Source organism: Pangasianodon hypophthalmus, chromosome 9 (genome assembly GCF_027358585.1).
Source record: "Pangasianodon hypophthalmus isolate fPanHyp1 chromosome 9, fPanHyp1.pri, whole genome shotgun sequence".
In the NCBI taxonomy this organism is placed as follows: domain Eukaryota; kingdom Metazoa; phylum Chordata; class Actinopteri; order Siluriformes; family Pangasiidae; genus Pangasianodon; species Pangasianodon hypophthalmus.
Genome location: NC_069718.1, coordinates 14,085,020 through 14,108,061, shown reverse-complemented (window position 1 = coordinate 14,108,061; position 23,042 = coordinate 14,085,020). Strand labels below are relative to the sequence as shown.

At 37.8% G+C, this 23,042-nt stretch overlaps 1 protein-coding gene across 6 annotated transcripts in view; it reads left to right on the top strand.

Annotated features, from left to right (window-relative positions):
- The window catches only part of abcc8 (ATP-binding cassette, sub-family C (CFTR/MRP), member 8), a 53,589-nt gene continuing 30,547 nt past the window's right edge, over positions 1 to 23,042 (top strand). The window contains exons 1-15 of one of the 6 annotated variants that reach the window (XM_034307540.2): positions 1 to 176; positions 3,518 to 3,680; positions 4,584 to 4,725; positions 5,198 to 5,319; positions 6,176 to 6,342; positions 9,115 to 9,357; positions 10,731 to 10,919; positions 12,640 to 12,804; positions 15,321 to 15,476; positions 18,571 to 18,705; positions 19,217 to 19,379; positions 19,467 to 19,507; positions 20,098 to 20,243; positions 21,735 to 21,843; positions 21,958 to 22,074. In XM_034307540.2, the coding sequence (XP_034163431.2) occupies positions 156 to 176; positions 3,518 to 3,680; positions 4,584 to 4,725; positions 5,198 to 5,319; positions 6,176 to 6,342; positions 9,115 to 9,357; positions 10,731 to 10,919; positions 12,640 to 12,804; positions 15,321 to 15,476; positions 18,571 to 18,705; positions 19,217 to 19,379; positions 19,467 to 19,507; positions 20,098 to 20,243; positions 21,735 to 21,843; positions 21,958 to 22,074 (2,079 nt within the window). In that variant the 5' untranslated portion in view covers positions 1 to 155. Of the gene's footprint in view, positions 177 to 2,422; positions 2,614 to 3,403; positions 3,681 to 4,583; positions 4,726 to 5,197; positions 5,320 to 6,175; positions 6,343 to 9,114; positions 9,358 to 10,730; positions 10,920 to 12,639; positions 12,805 to 15,320; positions 15,477 to 18,570; positions 18,706 to 19,216; positions 19,380 to 19,466; positions 19,508 to 20,097; positions 20,244 to 21,734; positions 21,844 to 21,957; positions 22,075 to 23,042 lie in introns of those variants that run through there. The other 5 variants (XM_034307542.2, XM_026919338.3, XM_034307543.2 and 2 more) reach the window with 5 other exon arrangements.

Below are 23,042 nucleotides of genomic sequence, written 5' to 3'. Positions count from 1 at the left end.
CCGTTTCCGGTGGATGAGGGCGAGTTTTACGGCAGCAGATCTCACACACACACACACACACACACATCATGTAGTACAGCTTTGCGCTTTTACGCGCTCCTTACACTTCTGCTTTATCAGCTACTCTGGAGTAAACGTGCAGTTCTGCTGTTAGGATGATTTCCCGCTACAGACCGGTATGTATGCTGTTACAATAATATATGTCTAGATTTCTGTATTTTGAGTTTGGCTGTGAGTAATCAACAGCAACACAACACTGTGTGTGATAAATCCAGACCTTTAAGTGTGAGTAACTTGTGAGTAACACTTACACTCGCTTACTGAATACGTTCACATTTCCCTCATTTGGCTGAGTTACAGTTGAGACAGCATGCTGAAGAGATGCCTGGGGTAAGGGACTTGCTCAAGGATAGAACAGTGGCATGGCCATCCTGGTATTTGAAGTCCAACCTTATGATCAGTTACCCAATGCCTTAAGCACTGTGCCACCACTTTTGCACTTTTTAGTGTATTTAGATGTTTTAACTAGATGATCCTGTGTGCTGGAGTTAGAAGTTATCTGAACTCATTTGTAAAGCTGTACTCATATGGATGAGTGCCTGTGGGAAGGGAGTTGTGGTGCAGTAATGCACCGCCATCAGATCAGATAATCAATTCTTCACACCACAGCAGTGTTGCTTTCCTCACCATGCTTCATTATAGACATGCTTGAGAATGTGTGTCTGTGTGAAACAGTGACACGGAGAGAAATCCAGAGTGAGGTTCACAACAAACAAGAAAGACAGTAAATACAGATCGTGTGTCAGATCTCCAGGATGCTTCAGCTGCTCTCTGAGTTTATAAATGACTCATAGTCATCCTTCACCTTTGAACTCTAATTCCCTCTGCAGCCCAATAAAGTTCCTGCTGGGATGACACTGAGGTCATCATCCACCTCACCCTGACACATAGGGACGTCAGAGATAGTGTTTAATACGTAAACCAAATCAAAGGGGTAGACTACACACTGTGTTTTTTTTTTTTTTTTTTAAGCTTTGCACTCCAACACTGTGGGATTTAATTGACGTAATGACTGTGGTCGCTGCTCAGTTTGGGTGCTTGCTTCCATCTGGGCTTTCCACTGTCGCAAAAATCAATTTACCCATAAGGGCGTGCAGAAGAAAGCTATAGTTTAATTATAATTATAAACCTGGCAATTACCTGAGGTCTCATTTAACCTGATGACCAAGAAACATTAACAAGCTACTGTACATAAAAGTATGTAGAGTGAAACAGGGCAGATTAGTCTATAAAAAAATTAAGATCTGGAAGCCTTAAGAGTTCTTTGTTTATCCTTCGGGGAGATTTTTGTAGCATATTTCCTTATCAGTAAGGCTTCCAAGAAGAACTTAACTGTCCAAAGAACTCTTCAAGGACCCTTGAGGAAGTGTGCAGAAAGGGGAGCTCTCTGAATTGGCAGGCAAGTAGAGTCAGCTTTCTGTCCTGATTTGTTGGATGCTTGTCTATAATATGTTAAAATGCTTGTGGTGTAAACAATGCTGTGGCCTATTCATTGCTACCTGACGTTCACTAGCTAAGAAAACCAACATGTTTAGACACGCTGTTACTGTTTTAGAGCAGATAGTAAGAATAGAACATGTGAGAGGGTAGGTAAATAAATATAAATACTACAGTAGTGTATATTACTTGTCTACATTACTTGTTTTTGCCCTGTTTAAAGAGCCTGAGGCAGCACAGAGACCTGAAAAATCAGAGTGTTCTCTCTAACAGCTATTTTATTGACAGCTACCACATTGTGAGAAGAACCACCAAACTTCATAAAAAAGGTGTTCTGTCTTAAAATCACCAGCTCTATTGATTATTATTGATTATGTGATGTAGTTATGTGTAGTGTAAAAATGATCTTAACTGCCCAATGCTCCAAATGACTAAAACCTTTCAAATCTTATGTAAATAATACTAACTATGACAAGCAAGAGGAAACTATTGTTATACAGACCATTTCCTAGCTCTGACAGTCCTTTTCATTTCATATGCTTGAAGAGAAAGGAATTAATTCATGCATTGTTTACCTAATATCATTATAAATAACCTTGAAGATGCATTTTTAAGTTTTTGTTCAATGTCAAATCTAAAGAGCACTCTGTTTTGTGGAAATGAGTGCTTGTGTCGTAAAATAGACCTGGCACTGTAAAAGAAGGTCAGTCTCTTAAAAATGTAGGCTACAGGGAGATTCAGATTATTGCACTATATCACTCAATCCTACTGGAAATAATACTGTGCTTGGGATTATAGCTGTGTTGCATTACCAGACAAATATAGCAACGTTACCAGCAAATGCCTTTCATTCACTGAATGAGTCATCCGAAACACAGCACATTGTGTGCATGTGCATGTGTCTCTGCTGTGTGTTTGTGTGTATGTGTGTTACCAGACACCTCTACCCACCCTATCCTGTTACTTATGGAGTTGCCTGATAGCTATTCCACTTCGTGTCAGTGTGTCACACGAGGAACGATGGTTCCTATGTGTGGTTTTTAGGTGCAGGACAGGAAGTGACAGGAAGGACAAGGGGAATATGTGTGGCTGTGCTCTGATTTCTGCATGGATCAGGTAATCAGGTTAGGTATAGACTGTAGAAATGTACTGTGAGTTGGAATGAACTGAATGAACTGTTTATGATTTACCATATTTGGTATATCTATATCAGATTACCATAAAATTTAAGAAAATACAATTTGAGTGGAATTATTCATTATGGAATTACGCATAATCCATGCATTATTGAGTTATATGGAATCATGCATTATGGAATAATGTGGACCAGGTATTTAAGGGTTGTGGATCTATTAATATGCTGCATTTTGTGTGTCCTACTTACGTAGCTTAGGAAGGTTCCAGAGGGATTTGTGTAATAATGGTTTAATTTGCAGATAAAATTTTTGTAAGGTTTTCTATTCAAAGTAACAATCTTGGTTGATTCATCATGCCTGACACGTAGCACACGATGTGTGAACTGTATTTTGATGCTGGTGTTGTGTGCTCTCCCTCCCCCTCTCCTTCAGCACACTCTCTCTCTTTCTCTCTCACTCCCTTGCTCTCTCCTTCCCTCCTTCTAACTAGCCCTCCTTGTCATGTGAGCACAGACAGATGCACATACTCGGTCGCGCAGCACAGATATCCTCACAAGGTCAGCTTTGAGCTGTAATTGAAAGGAGCTGAGACATTTTGTTGTCTTTCTCAGCCACTGTGTATGTGCGTCCATATTTTTATTTTTTTTTTGCACTGAGCTTGAGCAGTTATTAAAGGGATGTATTTGAGCTGTGCAGATGCTGGGGAAATCCGATGCAGGCATGTCTCAGTGTGCATGCAGAACGTGAACTTACCTGCTCTCCACCTGCAGCAAGGATGTAACTGCCTACGGATTAGATACGACACCTCCTGAGCATCTCTCCTTTCCTCCTCCCCCTCTCCCTCTGGTTCTCCTCTCCCTCTCTTTCCTCTGCTGCGCATGCAGAGCCCAGGCTCCACCATGTCCCTGTCTTTCTGTGGCAGCGAGAACAACTCCGCTGCCTACAATGTGGACCGTGGCGTGCTCAACAATGGATGCTTTCTCGATGCCCTCACTGTGGTGCCCCATGTCTTCCTGCTCTTCATCACCTTCCCCATCCTCTTCATTGGTAAGTGTCTTAGACAAATGAGCAGCAACCTTCAAGCAACCTTCTGGTGTAAATTCATTTTAGTGATGCAGGCTATTTTTGCTGTATTATCAAAGGCATGCTATAAATATTGTCTCTAAAATTAAAACACATAGAGCTCTAGGTAGGCCAAGGGTGAAAAGTATTTTTGTGGAAATGTAACCTAGACAAGGCATGAATGGACTTTAACTGTGGAATTAATAGGACATAAGCTGAATGCATCACCATGTGGGGCTAAGTTACAGTCTTGTCTTTTAACCACAGCAGGCATGGCATAGTGTTATAGCCTCATACTGATCTCATGTCTTACAGTCAAAAATCATCAGTATAGCTATCAGATCTTCAGACAACAATGCCACAACCCAGCCAGACTAGGTTTTCTATGTCAATGTATTACAAGCTAATTCATCTCGTTAACGAATAATTCATTTGGAGTGATTCAGACGAGAGGGAAATGAGATGAGATGAGATGACAGAGGAAGCTCTTGGAGCCTGGTAAGGCATGAGAAAGAGGAGTTTCAGTTACACAGATGGGCAAGGTGGAGCTGTAGGCAAATAATTACTCTCTCTAGGATTAAACTCATCTCTTCACCTGGGAATGCTTCAGCTTTCCAATTACCATAATGTTATTGGCAGGTAAGTGGCCTTGGCAATAGAGTAAAGCATTGGTGCTCTATTCAAACATTACCAAGCTAGTCAGCAGCCAAAACACAGTGAGCAATAAAGCTTTGTTCTTCAGGGGTGTATCTGGATGTGATAAAGCAAAGTGACAGATGTTGTGCCCTCATGTCTGCATAAGTCTGGCGTTAATATGCTGGAAAATCTGCAAATTGCAAAATGCTACACCAGTAGGGAATCAATGCCCTATTGTGCATCTATTCGTAGGTTGGGGCAGCCAGAGCTCCAAGGTTCACATCCATCACAGCACATGGCTTCATTTCCCTGGACACAACCTGCGCTGGATCCTCACCTTCATCCTTCTGTTTGTGCTGGTGTGCGAGATCGCAGAGGGCATTGTCTCAGATGGGTGGGTTTTAACTCCTGAGCTCCTGCTTACAGTGAAGGAAATTTAGCATGAATCTGTAAGGATATGTCTAGAAAAAAATCTATTAAGCCCATTGAACAACAATATTGACTTCTTTGTCCCTTCAAGCTAATCCCCATGCACCCACTCCAAATTAATTGAGTTGAAACACCAATCCATGAGATTACTCACATGACAGAATTAAAATGTATGTTCATTTTTAAAACAGTTTACGTGGATTGTCTGCCATACACGTCCCTGTGAATTAGCTGTTACTATAGAAACTATGAAGAGCAAGTGCATTAATATAAATCTGTGATTTGGCTTACAGTCAGAACTGCTGTCAGAGCTGCTGTTCTGGAAAATTAATTGACACCTTCTGACCAATCAGAATCAAGAGTTCAACAGTGCTGTGGTATGAACTGTTTTAACTCCTGTATGTCTCTCTGTATCTCGTTTTCTCTCCCTGTCACAGGTTTACACAGTCTCTTCATCTACATCTCTACATGCCTGCATCCCTGGCTTTCATGGCTGCTATAACTTCTATAATCTACTACCACAACATAGAGACTTCCAATTTTCCCAAGTTGTTGCTAGGTACATGCTTCGCTGATCACAGATCACACAAACACACACTGGACAAAGCAAAAAACTCACTATTTACTATTCTCATTTTATGCCTGGACAATTTAATAGGCTGACCTTATTGGCTTGGTGTAATTATTAAGACCTTTGGCCAGGGTTCAGCAACATAGCAAAAATTGACATCTAATGCTGTAAATACCAAGGGATTGTATGGTTAGAGAGTTATTTATGACAGTATAAATATCAATATGGTGAAATCATTTTCCTGTGAATAGCCCCTGTGTCCCAGGGGCTGTTGGGATGACAACCACAGCCATTGATAGATAGATAGATAGATTTACCACATTAAAGCAAATTCACAGTCCAGTATCTCCAGAAAATATGGGCACACTGGATAATTAGGATAATAGACTACATTTGCAGTAAATGATGTTTTCCATTCTGTAATATCCTTTTACCTGTATGTACATGAGCCAACCCTTAAACAATTCTGGACCATCTACGTGCTATTTGTTATCTGTGTAAATCCCTTATAATCCATTTGAGTCAATATTGTATGTACAACATTTATCAGAACGTTATCACATCTGCACAATGTGTGCATAGTGCACGTTGGCCTGCATGTTTCATATCAGAATATAATGCCATGAAATGTGTGAGATGTGGCCCTCATCCAACAGAGAGAACTTCTGGAGAGCTCTCATGGTGAATGCAGAGTGGGAGGTATTAAATAGGTTTATAAATTCTGCTAAGTTATTATCCCCTCATCATACTTCCAGTGTTCTGAAGAGGTATTTTCAAAGCTAACACTAATTAAGCAAGGCAGTAATTATTATTTATGGTTTAATCTGCTTTAATCTGTTCACAGCATTGCTTATTTATTGGATCTTGGCATTTATCACTAAAACTATCAAGTTTGCCAAGTACACAGAGCACGGCATCGGTATGAGACAGTTGCGTTATTGCTTGACCGGCCTCCTTGTCCTGCTCTATGGCCTGCTACTGACTGTGGAGATCAACGTCATACTGGGGCGGGTAAGTGCCATGCTGTTTGTGTGTGCTTGTAAAGAAGGTATTGTGAGCAGTTATGGCTTGGTCATGACATTGAATGGGTGAACTAAAAAAAACTCTACCTATTAGTAAGCAGAGTCTTAAAGAACTTTGTATACAAAACTATTATGTATATGCACAGGAACATACAGACACCCACTGAAAGATATTTTATAATAATAATATTTTTTAAGGTCAACTTTTTCAAGTACGTAATCATATGCTGTGTCTTTCTTGATTAGCAAACAAAAAAAAACTGCTTTTGCTGTTAGCCAGCTCTTTTGCTCTATTTACTTCTAGTTTCTCCTCCAAAGGCATTGTGAAAAGAAAAATATCAAGAAAGTAATCCACCACTTTCATGTTTATAATAATTTTATTTCGCAATCACCTGACAAACCTGTCAACAACAATCAGTGTGAATCTACCATCTGGGCTACAAAGAAATCAGCCCCAGCCTTTGCTTTATACATGTGTTTTTTCCAATGATGGCCGATATTGCTATTCCTGGTTCCACAAAGTAAAAAAAAAAAAAAAAAAAATCAACATCAAGCCAATTTTTAAAAATATTAAGGATGGAGTTTATTTAGGTGGCACAAATTTTTATTTCAATATTTATCGTTTCTTGAAAGATAAAGAATATAAATAGGTATAAATAGGCACTGCTAGTTCATTTATCTCAGCCAACCCACTCCTAATGGGGCTTGGTTTGTTGGAACCATCTCTCATAGGGAAAGCATATGTTGTGTGGTTCTACATCTCTCTCTTCTCCTCAGAGTGTATACACTTACAAACCTGAGGAACAAATGGTTGGACCCATAAATGTTTCTGGGAGTTTAAGGAGTTTAATGTCAGAATATCTTTTGTAATATTTGGTTATTCTCACATTCTGGCAGCTGTCAAAAATCTGCTCAGAGGAAAAACTTCAGGTTCTGTAACAGGAGGGAAAAAAAAATTATATGGACCACCAAGGACAAGGACACTCCTCTGTCTGCCTGTCAGTCCATATTTTTTAAACTAGAATTCAGAGGTGTCTCTCCTAGACAGCACACAGGCATGCACACAGACAGCACACAAGCTCTTTTGAGGACACAGAGTTAAAGGGACCACGCTAGGCAAGGGCTGTGTTTGTGGTTTTGAATTTGAGAACAACTAGCTGTAGTGCCCAAATTTGATGACTGTACAATCATATCTTATTTTCTCTTTATTAGCACAGACTGTAAAATTGATTCTTGTGTGATCTGTGGTGCCATTAATCCTCTACATCTAACTCAACTTCTGCCTTGATTAAATGATATGAGAGGGTGCTTCTGAAAAATGAATATTACTGTAGACAGAAATAAGCACTATAGTTGGTGTTTTATACTGTATGTGTGTTCACGCTTGTATGTATGAGTGTGTGTGTCTATGTATGTGTATGTACTGTATATGCGTGTGTGTGTGTGTGTGTGTGTGTGTTTATATGAATTTCTTTTATCTATCCCCAGAGAATATTTCAAAGTGTAAGTTTATTCCAGTCAGATGGACATTGTATGTGTTTGCACTGAAATCTCAGTCCTTGCACATCTGTGTCCTGTCTGAGCGCAATCTAGCCTTTTGGCTTATATCAACATCCTGTTAGTTTTTCCACATCAACTCCTGGGATTCTCTGAGATTTTCCTCCCTGATTGCTCATTGCACTGATAAGTAAATGCCTCTCCTTGAGGCTTTTCCTCTTGTAAAGCCCCTAATAACATGGCATTGATGATGCACTGAAAGCTCGTCATTGTAGATGTAATCACATGATTTGTCATTGTACATAATTACAGAGGTTATGCAGAAGAATAGAGAGTAAATGTAGACACTGTATCTGCTCTGGACATATTGCCAGATTGGGTCGATGGGTTCTAGCTCATCAATAGTTCAAAATTTGCACAAAAGACATAAAGGCATGGCTTAAAAATGCCCAAATATGCCAAAGTTGATATGCAGCTGTGGCAATACATATCTCCTCTCAATAGAAGTGAATAATGTTTATGCCAGCTGATATTTTGTTGGGGGTGTAATAATTGTCAATGGAAGGTCCTCACAAGGAATGTGTGTCTGTGTGTTTAATGGGTCAGATCATGGCCAACCATCCTAAACATTATCTACTGGCACAATCCAGGCAAAAGTAGGTCAGTCAGAGAAATGCCAGCTCCTTGAAAATTGTATGATCTCCCTGTGTATAACCTACTATCCTCTGACTGCTGCTAGCTAAAATCAGTGATGCACACCAGAAAAGCAGAGACAGTGGAGTTGTTGATGATAGGTGTCTGCTATCTAATAGTATCATCTCTTTTTTCCTCTTCTGGTTTCTTTCATTTCTCTGTGCATCAGTCTTTTATATCAACAGTATTCCCGGTTTGTCTAGTAGCAGCTCAGGGAAAATAAACTAGCACATCTGGTGATGTCATAGGAACATCTGTGCCTTTTTTTTTTATTATCTCCGACATGGTTTGGTTTGATTTGCTTTGTTGATGGTATGCATATTTAATAGACATTATTTATTCTGCCTGCAGACACTCTCAGAAGCTATTTGTTCTTCTGTCAAACACTGATATATATTAAAGCAGATTTGTATGATATTATATAATTTGACATATAGTCACAATGTACTGTAATTCTGATGGCTTATTAGATATTTAATCATTTCGGACCCTGGTATTTTTCCTGCATGTCTTTTCTTATTTGTCTTATGTTGCAGTCCGATGCTCTTTCTTTTTGTTTCTGTGTGTGCAGCGCTATATGTGTTTTGCCCATCCCACTGAGGTAAAGCCTCCTGAAGACCTGCAGGACCTGGGTGTGCGTTTTCTGCAGCCATTTGTCAATCTGCTGTCTAAGGGTACATACTGGTGGATGAACACTTTTATCACCTCTGCTCACAGACGCCCCATTGACCTGAAGGTCATCGGCAAACTGCCCATTGCCATGAGGGCACTCACTAATTATCTGAAACTGCGCAAGGCCTTTGAAGCCCAGAAGGTACCACAACTGCTGCATGCATGTTTGTCATTAATATTGAGAGGTTTATTAGGAGGAATGAACTTGAATAAGGGACAGTAGCTTACACATGTCTTTGATAGTGGTAACAGATGTCAGATGGTTCTGAGAGATCACACTATAAGCCACAAGCTGCATGCTTGAGTCATGATAGAAGGTTTTTATTTTCCACTTACACTTCCTTCCAGTGGCTGGGAGAACAAGGATGTTCCACTGTGAATGCAGTGACATTTTGACCCTCAGTGGGGTGAAAGCACTCTGTTACTGTCTGTTCATGGGAACGAGGAGGAGTGTGTGCGTGTGTGTTTGTGTAAGTTTATGTGTGAGGGAACTGCAGGTAAATAAATGTGGCTGTGGTAATGCGTCAGTGTTCACATGCTGTGGGAGTAATGTGATGAGAATTACATCTCTGACTCTCCCCTCCCACATCCAGATTCAACTTAAGATAATAAACTATTTTATTTATTTTTTTATTTATCTTAATTCATATTATTCAGAATCTACTATAAATTATTCAGTAACAGCAATGAAATAAAGGCATCGTTCATACATACATAATTTCTTATATATAAACAATATGTAAAATTGGTGAAGAAAACATTTTTGAGAGCATTAATAAATTATGATAGAGAATGTATAAAACAGCAGTAGCAGCAGATTATAAATATTATTAAATATTTTTGTAGAACAATATCTTTGTAGAAGCAATGAAACTTGCTTATTTGTGTGGTGGTACAACAACACAATAATGTTTTTTTATATTTGTAGAACAATATATTGATAAAGGAAATTGAAAATTTAAAACTAAAGAAATGTCATAACATACTTCAACTGAATCATTAATTAAAATGTAGACATTAATTTGTATTTTTAATGTGACTTTTATAATAATCACATATAGAATAATAGTGACTTTTATAGAATAATGGGACCATTATTCTGACCTACAATACTATACTGTAATATATGTAGGAGACAGCAGAGACGTAAGGGTTGTATTATTATTTTTTTAGATTATAATTTATTTTATTAATGCATAGTAATAATACTCTGTGAAATGAACAGCCTTCAGACACAAAAAGCCTCATCTTTAATCCATATATATTATTGCCACATCTGGTGTATTTTGGGAATTTTATGTCATTAATTAAAATGCTATGGTACTGCATTACCAGAAAACGACTTCCTTATGCTTTACACATAAAACACCTTCAATCTGCAGGAGGTTTTTGCACTTGTCAGAGCTTAAGTATTCTTTGTGCTTCATTACAGCTCTGTCAGAAGGTCTTCTGGGGGTGCCTATTGTTTGTCTCATTCTCTTTGTCCTCTCTTTTCCCTGTCTTTCTCTGTAAAAGAGACCTGACGGCCTCCAGCCGCAGGGACCTCAGTGGATCTGGAGGGCTCTACGTGAGGCCTTTGGGAAGCCCTTGATCCTGAGCATTACCTTCCGCTTCCTGGCTGACCTGTTGGGTTTTGCTGGGCCATTGTGCATCTCGGGTATTGTGCACCACATCAGCAAGAAGAACCGCACCATCCAGGCACCGGTAAGTGCTTTTCTACAATATGTTCTTCCGGTTGGCACACAATAACCTTACTTACACTTACTTACTTACTTACTCTTACATTATTAATCAGTTTATTGCAGTGCTGCTAATTGGCCCTTTTCTTGCTGAATAACCTGTTCATATTTACTTTGCTGATTGTCCTGGTGCTGACTTCAGGGTCAAGTAAGCCCCATCTTTGAGAGGGTCTTTGAAAGGTTGATTAGATTGCTGCGCCTGCTCTCACCTTGCGGGGATGCTTCGGTTCAGCATTTCACTGCCAGGACGTTCTCATTCATCTTCATCAAATATTTACTGGATGAACAGAATGGTGGCAAGCTCTCAGATTTCTCCCTGTTCACGTATCCAATATAATATCATGATAGACCTAACATATCAGTAATCTCCCTCGAAGTCTTGACAATGGTTATCTCTCCTGCAGCTGTGATGTGATGGAGATCTTGCTCAGTATACATGTTAACTCCATGTGCTCACCCATAGAATGGCTTTCACAGACTCAGATCATTTGGTTCATTACTATAATAAACATTACAATAATGGTTTGGCATATCTAGAACAATTAGAATAATGACTCAGGCAGAAATACACCAAATGTGATTACTGCATTTTCTGAAGAATGCTGTTCTGTCAGAGTTTATTGCTCATGAATTTGTCCGGTGAGACATAGCAAAACAGGACAGGCCTGAATTATTAACAGCTCTATTTCCTTATTCCCAGTATTTCCCAGTAGCTACTACTATTGTCCACTTTGCGGTTGACCTTACCTTCCTTTGATTGTTTGATTATAGCTGCAGGCTGCAGGTCTTATTTTAATTGGAACCTTTGCTAAATTAATTTTTTTATATAAAAAGTTCATATTTTGCATGTGAAATAGTATAATTAAATCAATTTCTTTACATTGAGGAAAGACATCCTACAGACAAAAGCACTGGCTAATTCTCTGGCAAACCCTGTTTTCCCAGACCAAGTACCTCCTGCCCTTTGAAGGGATTAACTAATTAAGGGATAAATAATCTGTAGGGTTAATTCTGTGAAAAGTGCATTTAAGTGTATTAACACATGAATAGACCTACTTATGAAAAAGAAATTAAAAAAAATGATTAAAGATGAAAGTAAATGAGCATGGGACACTTAATCTCAGGATCATGGGTTTGAGCCCCAGACTGGGCACCAACCCCAGCCACTGGGGGTTCACTCTCAGTGCTGGGTCCCAAGCCCAGATAAATGGGCAGGGTTGCCTCAGGAAGGGCATCTGGAGTAAAGCCTGTGCCAAAATCAATATGCGGACAATGAAGGATGATCTGCTCTGGCCCTAAAAGGGGAGCCCCTAAAAGGAGCAGCTGAAAGAACAACAGATTAGAGTTTAGTCCCTTATTACTTCCTTTCAGCAGGATTTCTTTCTTTTGTTAGATCTACTGTAGAATAAGTATAGAGTGCATTCAATTTTACAAACAAACAAACAAACAAACAAACAAATAAATAAATAAATAAATAAATAAATAAATAACAATGTACTATATGCCTAAATACAATGCCTATTATGCCTAATGTATAACATGTTACAGCACTCATTGCATTCTCCACAAGGCCCTGGTTTGAGTGGGATGGTTTTCTTCCTACTGCTTAAAACATCATGAACTTGAAATGCAAAAAATGGCACCAGTACTCAGATGTACTCAGATTTTATTTATTCTTGTTCCAGGCACAATTACTGGGGGTCTATTTCATCTCCTCGCAGGAGTTTCTCGCTAATGCCTATGTACTGGCTGTGATGCTGTTCTTTGCTCTGCTTCTGCAGAGGACCATTCTACAAGCCTCCTATTACGCAGCCATACAAACTGGCATCAACCTAAGAGGAGCCATCCAGGTATATGCAAGCTTGTGTACATGCAAAACATGCAGTAAATGTAATTTCATATATAGTAATCTTGCATATATTGTTTAGTAATGTACTTTTCTAGTAATTTATACTAGCAATATGATGGCCTACATTTTTATGCAAAGGTTTGGGCACCCCTGGCCAAATTACATACTTTGTTGATTTTTGAATTGAAAAGAAGTAAACAACTTGACAGCAAGCTATTTTTTAACATGACATTTTTCTGCAGATGTTAATGCACAGTTACTTTATATTTGATAAACCTAGAAATAATAATAATAATAATAATAATAATAATAATAATAATAATAATGGTTTACTAAGTCAGTACTTAGTAATATCCCCTTTGACAGATATCACAGCTTGTAAGAGCTTTTTTGGAGCCATCTAGGAGTCATTATATTCTTGTTATAGAAATTTTCAACCTCTATTCCTTCTAAAACACTTCTAGTTCCAAGATATTCTTGGACTATCTTGCATGCACAGCATGATTAAGATCTACATACAGATTTCCATTGTTGTTCAAGTCAGGGGACAGTGAGGGCAATTCCAACAGCTTCATCTTGCCTTTCTTGAAGTAGTTAATCATGAATTTTGATGTTATGGATCATTGTCCTGCTGTAGAAGCCAGTCTTTGTCATGGTAGCACCCAAAGGGTGCTGAACTACACTTCCCAGTAGCCCCAGCATGTCAAGTGTCCTAATCATGCTCACCTGTGTCTCATCTCACCGTCATTAGCAACCCTATTTATCTTCTAGTGTTTCTGCACCTCATTGTGAAGCTTTTGTTGTTGTCGTGTTAATGTCTTGTTGTGTGTGCCACAGCCTAGCTCTTAGTCTATGTGTTTTGCCTAGTATCCATTGTTCATGTTCATGATACATGTTTTCACTGTTTTGTTGTTTACTTTGCACATTATTCCAATAAATCTGCACCTGCATCCATCGCTGCCTTACAGCATCCCTGACAGTCTTCTTTCATCTTCAGTTTCTTGACTGACTGTGATACATTTGCTTCCAGAATTTTTTTATATTTACTGGAATCATTTCTTCCATCTATCTGTTCGGTTTTTCCTGTGCCACTGGCTGGTACACAATCCCAAAGCATAACAGATCCACCCACATGTTACACAGTTAGCAAGGTGTTCTTTTCATGAAATACTGCTAATTTTTTTCTCCAAACATGCCTTTGGTAATTGTGGCCAAAGAGTTCCATTTTTACATCATCAGTCCACAGCACTTGTTCCAAAATACATCTGGCTTCTCTAGATGTCCTTTTGTATACTTTGGATGTTGACTTTCGTGATTAAGTCAGAGGTAAGCTTTCATCTGATGACTCTTCCATGCAGATCATATTTGCGCAAGCAATGCTGCACAGTAGAATCACTTCTGTGTCAGCTAAAACCTTACTATAGGTCCTTTGCTGTCATATGGGGGTTTTGCTTTGCCTTTCTGACCAACATATGGGCAGTTCTATCTGAAAGTTTTCTTGGTCTTCCAGACCTTGCTTCGATCTTACCATTTCTTAATGACATTTTGGACAGTGGAAATTGTGAGCTGGAAGCAGTTTGATATCTTTTTATAGCCTTCCTCTGTTTTGTAGGCATCAATTAACTTCATTTTCAGATTCTCAGTCAACTGCTTAGTAGAGCTCATGGTTGTTGAGTGTTTGAAGAGTCAGAGAATTTATTACACTCTGGAACTGTCATCAGCTAACAATTATTAATTGCAATTCTTGGCCTGCCTAATGAGGCAGTAGGGGCCTAACAAGTTAATTAAATTCTGAGACTTTACAACTAGGATGGTGCCACAATTCTTCTACTTCTTCTCTTGGGTGCCCGTGTTAGGGGATATCACAGTGGATCATTGGTCCACGTATTTGATTTGGCGCAGTTTTTACACCGGATGCCCTTCCTGACGCAACCATCCCCAAGTTTATCCAGGCTTGGGACTGGCACTTGGAGAGCACTGTCTTGTGCAACCCCAGTGGCTGGGCTTGGTTCCCTGGCTGGGAAGTGAGAGCACCATAGCCTAACTACTTTTTTCAAATTTTTAAAAAGTCCAACAAATATAAGTTAACTGTGCATTAACATTTACAGAAAAATTATACTTTTGAAAATAGTTGCTGTAGAGTTAAAATATAAAAACAACATTTGTTTACACTTAAAAAGTCAATAAAATATGGAATTTCATGATGGGTGCCCAAAAAAATTACAGAATGTGTGGGATAGGTTGGGGGATAAGTCTTGAAAATGCTTCTTCTCTGAAATTTGGAATTCCTTTGTACATAGCAAAATGTTACAATCTTTTTTTTGAACTATCATTTATTATATGGGCTTTTTTAATTTAATTAATTTATTTATGTAAGGTACCAACATAAACATTTAATGTATGCTTTCTCTATTTCTGTATTTCTGTAAGCAACTTCATATAAATAATAGACCACAGAGGTTGGATTTGCTCTAAATTTTCTTGCCTTTCCTGCTTTTGTGGTCATGTCTTTGGCAGACAAAGATTTACAATAAGATCATGCGTCTTTGCACCTCAAACATGTCTATGGGGGAGATGACTGTGGGCCAAATCTGCAATTTAATTGCCATAGACACCAATCAGTTGATGTGGTTCTTCTTCCTGTGTCCCAACCTGTGGGCCATGCCAGTACAGGTATGTGTGTAGTAGTGTCAATAGCTATTGCTTAAATGAGCCATTATCTTGCTTTGTATTCACTGATTACTCTTATTGTGTCATATCATGCATTGCTGCATCTTAATATCCCCCCTGTCAGGAGCATTGAATGCACTTTTCTTTTCCATTTCAGTTAAAGTTTATTGTCATCATACATTCCATTTTGCTCTATTGTTTGCTTCAAAGGCGGCAGACGAAAATAGTTTTGCACAGAGGTATCCCTGATACATTGCACTCACTTGATAACATATCATTGCTCTATAGTATACACTGGAGTCTTACTCATTTACTGCTCCTGAGTCAACAAACACACAGTTGAAACCTTAATGTGTCAACTGTGTTGGCTTTGTTCCAGTTAAAAAAACTTTCAGAACAGAAATTTCAGAACTGGTTGTCTCTTTAATTTACACTGCCAGTGAAAGGTTTTTGAACACCATATAGATTAGCATTTAAAATACTCTAAAATTTGAAAATCTAACCAAGGAATAGGTATAAGTGAATTGATAAATATCTATTACTACATGATTAATGAATTGTTAGAAATGTTAGAAACTATTTTATTGGAACGATCTAGATCTAAGCTAATCGGAAAAGGCCAAAATCTGCATCATTCATATTAAGCACTTGTAGCCCACCACATAATAATGTTTTCCAATTAATACTAGCCATGTCTATGAGTCTTTTATTTATAGGCTTAATGTGTTTGCCCTTAATGTGTTTGCCCTTATTCCCATTACGATCTGGGAGTGAGCCAGTATTTAATTGCTATTGTGTATTATATATTTTGTATTTCACGTCTAACATACCTACAAACATATTCGTACCTGTCAGTTAAGAGTTTTATATATGTTAATTGTAACCCATTCTTTTATGTTTAGTTTTAGGTAGTACAGTTTATTTTCTAAGCAGAACTGAGCATTATCTTTGTTCTCCAGGCTTCTGGACTGTCTTTTTAGACAACATACTTATCAGAGTGCTTCTGTTGACTCAGTCCTCCCCTACGGCTTTGGGCTGATTCTCTTATTGCTTCCGTACTCAGTGCTTGGAGTCTTTCCTACATGGTGTTACCTTTACTATGTTGAATTAGATACATAAACAGCACACGTCACATGGATTATGGAGAATTTATCCCAATAGTTTAATGAAATATCATTTAGCATACAGTATTTTCGGCTGTCTTGAATGTTGGTCACATCTACCTCCCTTGAGGTTCCAGAGAGTTGACAAATACATTAGCAACACACTGTGGTTTATAGTCGTGTCCTCAAGGCCTTTTAACACTCAAATGCAATTTCTCCTAATCTGGTTTCTGCTTCGCCTCCACCGAGGTTTTCCAATGAGGAGTGACTGTATGCTCTTTTTAATTTGAGTATAATTGGGTAAAAGTCTTACCGTTTCCTCTTATTAAACAATTACATTAACATTGATGTAGTTGTGTAGTTACGTCTTACCTCCCACTTTTATAACATGTGACTGTGGATTCTTTCTGGAAAGCAAAGTAGATTTTTAAAAACACATTCTAGACACAGTCATTGTTTAAAAATTAAAAGTTCTCTCTTAAAAGTACTTTTAGAGATAGAATTGGACAGTGGTAGCTCAGTGGTTAAGGCTTTGGGCTATTGATTGGAAGGTTGTGCAGTTAAATCCTTGCCTTGCCAATTCTAGACCCTTGAGCAAGGTTATTAACCCATTTGCTGTTCATCTGTATTAGATTACTTTGAAATAAAGCATCAACCAAATGAATAACCAGCAATCACAAGCCACAATCCCGAAGCATTTAGTAATACCATTTAGATGGTAACTGCACATATTAATAATTATTAGACTTAATATTTATTAATGTATTAGACTTTTGCCAATGCTGAGTATGTTCAAATACCTCCCTGGTGTATACCCATGTCCCCCATTCCACTACTCCATGGACTGATCTACTTCGATAGAATCTATGTAGATGATTTCAGCTAGCCTGCACCTGAACCCATAATGGAAAACCTGTAGCTGGTTCCGTAATGGGGAAATGGTGTTTTGTAAAGAGAAATTTGAGTTCTGCAGTCATGTTGGCAGAGCTTTTTCTGGTCCCATGAGTGCCCCACCGCCTGCTGCTCAATAATAACCTGTTTTAACTAGCTGTCATTTATTCATGTGTTAGTGTTGCATTGCACAATATACTCCAGGGGCATAAGGGCTGGTGATAATGAAAAGATTAGGCTACATCCTACAATCCATCCTAGTCATTAAGTCCTGTAGTTCACTGTGTAGGGGAGTGAATTTCTAAAGCTGAACGGAAAATGCATTTGTAACACTTGCAATGTTTTATATTAGGTTTCGGTAATAAATTATTCATAATGTAGTTCACTATTCTTTTCTAAGTCTTTGTTAATATATTCATAAGAATTGGTAAATCCATTAATTAACTCCAGTCCTAGGGAGCCACTGCTTTTCAAAAAAATTAGGTTTTCCTATATTATTAGTTTCTTATTAAATATTATTTAAATTAAATCTTTATTGGAAAGTGTATACCCTTATACCTAAATATTAATTCATTATATAAATTGTATTTTAAACCTTGTACAATAATTGTTCATTAATTAATTATTATTCATTACTAAGTTTTAATTAGTAAACATCTCATTACTTGCTTGTAATTGATTTATTACTGAACCTTAAAGTGTTAGGAATGCATTTCCTCATGTAATACCATTATCTCAAATAAAATAATATGTATAAGACTGATGTGTATTTGCAGCCTTATACTGTGCCATTTTTCATTTTACATCAGTTATGGGGGGGGGGGGGCGGGGGGGCGGGGGGGTTTCATTACATAGAACAATCTAAAACAGGCTCTGGAGTATCATTTGCAGTGAAAAATTGCATTGTTTTTTGTCTTCTTTTTTTTCTTTCCTTTGGAAATGCTACAAATATGTGCACAAATGGTAATCTTACTTACTAACCTTTTCTCATAATTAAATATATCCACTGAGAGTTATATTGTGATATTGTCTTGGAATGTCTGAATCTTAATAAAGACCGAAAATGAACTAAAATAACAAAATTTGGTTCTTATACATTTTAGATTATAGTGGGTGTGATTCTGCTCTACTACCTTCTGGGAATAAGTGCCTTGATCGGAGCAACCATCATTGCCCTCCTGGCCCCTGTGCAGTACTTTGTGGCTACCAAATTGTCCCAAACACAAAAAACCACTCTGGTGAGTTATTCCTACTGAGCTGTCTAATTGCTGTCATGTCCAGTTTAAATAGCAAAAATAAAGAATAAATTCAAATCTACATGAAGATCAATCATTTTCATATATCTCTTATACTATTATATTTTGTCAGTAAATTAAATTATTCAGACAGGATTAGTTATCATGTTACTGAAGGATGTCTATAATGATTATGACTGATGTGCACAAGATAAGTGAAAGATATGCTGCTGTCTACATAATGTACATACTGTTATCTCACAAAAGATGTAAAAGGTCAAATATGGAGTAATCTTTCCAGACCCTGAAATGGTCAGTCTGTAAATAATTGCAGTCGTGATGGATTCAGATGGGGGTAAACTCAAAATGAGACTCCAATAATAAATACATTACTCCATCTCCCTATGTAAATATAATCACTTATGCAGTGTAAACTCAAATCTTTATTAGCATTTAGCTTATTTTACAACAACATTTATAAAGTATGAGCAAGGCTTTGATGCTGTCCCTGTAGGAGTACTCCAGTGAGCGGCTGAAGAAAACCAATGAGCTGTTGCGTGGTATCAAGCTACTGAAGCTCTACTCCTGGGAGCACATCTTCTGTTCCAGCGTGGAGGAGACCAGGGGAAAAGAGCTGACCAGCCTGCAGGCCTTTGCTCTCTATACCTCCATCTCAAGTGAGAAAGACATTGCTTACTGCATCCTACTTATGTGCAGGCAAAATATAAAACACACCTCTCACTCATATTTTTATTATTTTTCAGTATTCATGAATGCCGCTATACCAATTGCAGCAGTTCTTACTGTAAGTATGACTCAGTGGAAAGTGCTGAACACTGGCAGAGTGTGAAATGTATTTATTTGATGTTTATAATTAGTTTATACCACAGCACTAATAAAAAAATTATAAAACATTTTTATTTAACAAAGAAAAATGTCTAGTCGTTGATATGGTGAAGATTTCTGTAAGGGGTTGTTTATATATCTTTTATGGAAAGAATCTTCAGTGTCAGTGCTAGCGAAATGTTGTGGTATAAGAATAAAAACACTCAAATGCTGTTATAGGAAAATAATCAACCAAGCATTTCTCAAATAAAATGATAATATGTATAAGAACAATGTATCTTTACAGTGTTATACTGTGCTACAGTAGAAAAATATGTTACAGCATTTATGAAAAAACATCATTACATAAGGCAGTGTGAAACAGCCTCTGGGGCATCATTTGATAGCAGTGAAAAATTGCATGTTTTTTAGTTAGATCCTGAAATAGAGCTAAGTTGTAGTTGCAGGCAAAGAAACAAACCTTTAAAATGAAAACTGCAGTCTTTCGAGTTTTAATATTTGTGTGTATGTGTGTGTGTGTGTGTGTGTGTGCGTGTACATTGCTCACAGACATTTGTAGTCCATGTGCACCTGTCTGACGATGCAGATCTATCCCCAGCTGTAGCATTCGCCTCACTCTCCCTTTTCCACATCCTGGTCACACCTCTCTTCCTCCTGTCAAGTGTGGTTCGCTCAACGGTCAAAGCCCTTGTCAGGTTTGTCACTGTGTTCTAAGTAGCAAGTTCTAAAAATGTAGTACCATGAATCCAGAGGAACTATATTTGGTTCCTAACATTACATCTGTCTGTGATGAAAATGATTTTGCTTTCAAAACTTCAGGTTATGATGGAAGTGTCTATTCATGCAAGAGAAAAAGACCTGAAACATTTGCCTCACAATTGCACCCACACAAAAGTAATTCTGCATTTAAAAGGTCAATTTATAAAAGACTTGAGTCTGCAATCAATATTCTAGGACAATAAACAGCTCTGAGGCTCAGGATTTACAATACACAGGGAGCCAGCGTAGGTTAAAATGAACTGGTCTTGCCATTTTTCTTTGTCAGTTACCAATAAATCCTTTCAGCTCAATGGAGTGCTGAACATGCATTGCCTTGAGGCCACAGGCACGCTCTAAATATAGAAATGGAAACTTCATGCAGCACCTCATAAAAGCAGTGGAAGTAGAACATGGTTAGACCATGAATGATATATTTATAGCACCTGGTTGCTGTTTGGAGAAAGCAAAAAAAAAAAAAATTAAATTAAAAAAGCCCAGTACATATCATTTATGGAACTTATAATTGATGGACAGGATTTAAACTGACCCTGTGATGATATACATTGTGGTGATCAAGGGGGGAACTGTTGGGGAGATTTGAGATATTTTTTTAGTTTTTATAATAAATATAGCATTTTGAAATATATTAAAATAATGTATACATTAATAAATTAAATAAATAAACTAGGCCTATGGACTTAGAGATTTGAGTTCTGGTTCCTCTCACAGTTTCTTCCTCATGCAGTCTCAGGGAGGTTTTCTTTGCCACTGTCACCTCTGGATAGTTCATTAATGATCTAAATTTAAATCTACATTCTCACCATCTGTAAAGCTGCTTTGTGACAATGTCTATCCAAATAAAATTTAACTGAGTTGAACTGAATGTTGGAAACTAAACATCTGATTTAACTGCAAAAGCAACAACAGAAACCATCAAGTAAGTATATAAGAACATATAAGAACATCTTCCTAGAATACAAATTCAAGGCACTTTTGTTTGATTTGTGTTTAATGTATGTGCATCTATATAGAATTATTGGGGATAAGTGTACGGGGGAAAAGTTGATGGTGCCCTATAAAGTGCTTTGAATCCCAATGCTTTGGAAATGTCTTCTAATGAAATTGCTGTCCTTCTTTTACTCATCAGGCTAATCAAATAATAGTGTGTAATATGCCTCCCTTGTTCTTTGCTTACCGCCTCAGTTGTGCTGAGAATCAGTTATTAATTTACCCTGCTAATTTGAAGGCCTGATACTAAGAGGAGCTGTAAGTCCTACATGGGCAAGATATTTCACACTGTGACAAAAATATAAAAGAGAGGACATCATAATGTACTGTTGAGTAACTAAGCATCCTTAAGTTCTAAATGACTTGATTATAAGAGGATGGGAGCACATTAACCCTCTTAAAATGCTTGTTTGGATTAGTGTGCAGAAGCTGAGTGAGTTCTTCTCCAGTGATGAGATTGGAGAAGAGCAAGAGCCTAAGGCCACCATTCCAGCCAGCTCCACCAACCACAGCAATTACCAAGCCCTTGTGAGGAGTCATTCTGATTCTCTCCCTGTCCTTCATCCTTCCAATTTACTTTAAACACTTTAAAAGACTCAGACTAGTCCTTGGTGTGTCTAAATTCTGTGTCTGTGTTCATAGCCACTGAAAGTTGTGAACCGTAAGCGTCCAGTGAGAGAGGAGTGGAACAGCTTTGGGCTACAGAGTGAGCAGTACATAGAAGCATCTGCAGTGGAGGATGACGATATTTGCATCAAAGTAAGCTATGATGAGCCATAGTGATTGCTAGAATTTTTTTAGATCAACATTCATGAAGCATTTGTTTTCAGTTAATTTCCACTGATACGCCATTTGATTCAAAGAGATTGTGTTAAATGTCTTCTACAGAACTGGATAAGAGCATCTGCCAAATGCTATAAATATACATGTAAATTTAACTTTACTGTACACAGTATGATACTCTTATGGGGAAATCTTTTATACTGCACTTTTATCACTTCTAATGGTGTATTTTGGGGTATGTTTCCATATGGCAACACCGTATAACAACACAAAATGGGCCTATTGAACATTTAATAATTTTTGTCACTGCTGAAGCAGAGATAGACATCGGAGCATTTGACTTCTCGCAATCAGCTTATTGTTAAATAGAATTTCAACTTTCAACTTTTTCAACTTTCAAGTTGGTCTATGCTTACTTTCTTTCAAAATAAATCCATCCCTGTCATTGAAATATGAAAGAGTGATATTTTAGTTGGAGGTAGAAATTCTCACATCATCTGAACATTTTACAAAGCACATATCTGTGTCTTGTGCCTGTGCTTCTGCTAAAGCTCATCCTCACTATTATCTGTAGGAATAGGAATGGTTATAGAACATTTAGGTGTCCTTTATCTGAACAAACTACATATACAACTTTATATAAGGTTGTCATATCACAGCCAATGAAAATCAACTGAAGATTTTTTTTTCTGTGGAATTCACTTGCCAAATTGGGTAGTGTGGCTTGCTTACTGTGTTATTGTGTGTAAGGGCACAAAAAAATCCACAGATACACTAAATGGTATGTTACCATATGACAGTGTGCAGTAGCATTACGTTAACTGGTTAAAGTTAAAAAACAGGTCATATATGGTTTGTTTGGTTGACCTATATACAACAAAAATGCTTCATCAATGACAAAATTGCATGAATAGCCCACTAAAAATTATGTACGGTGTGTTATG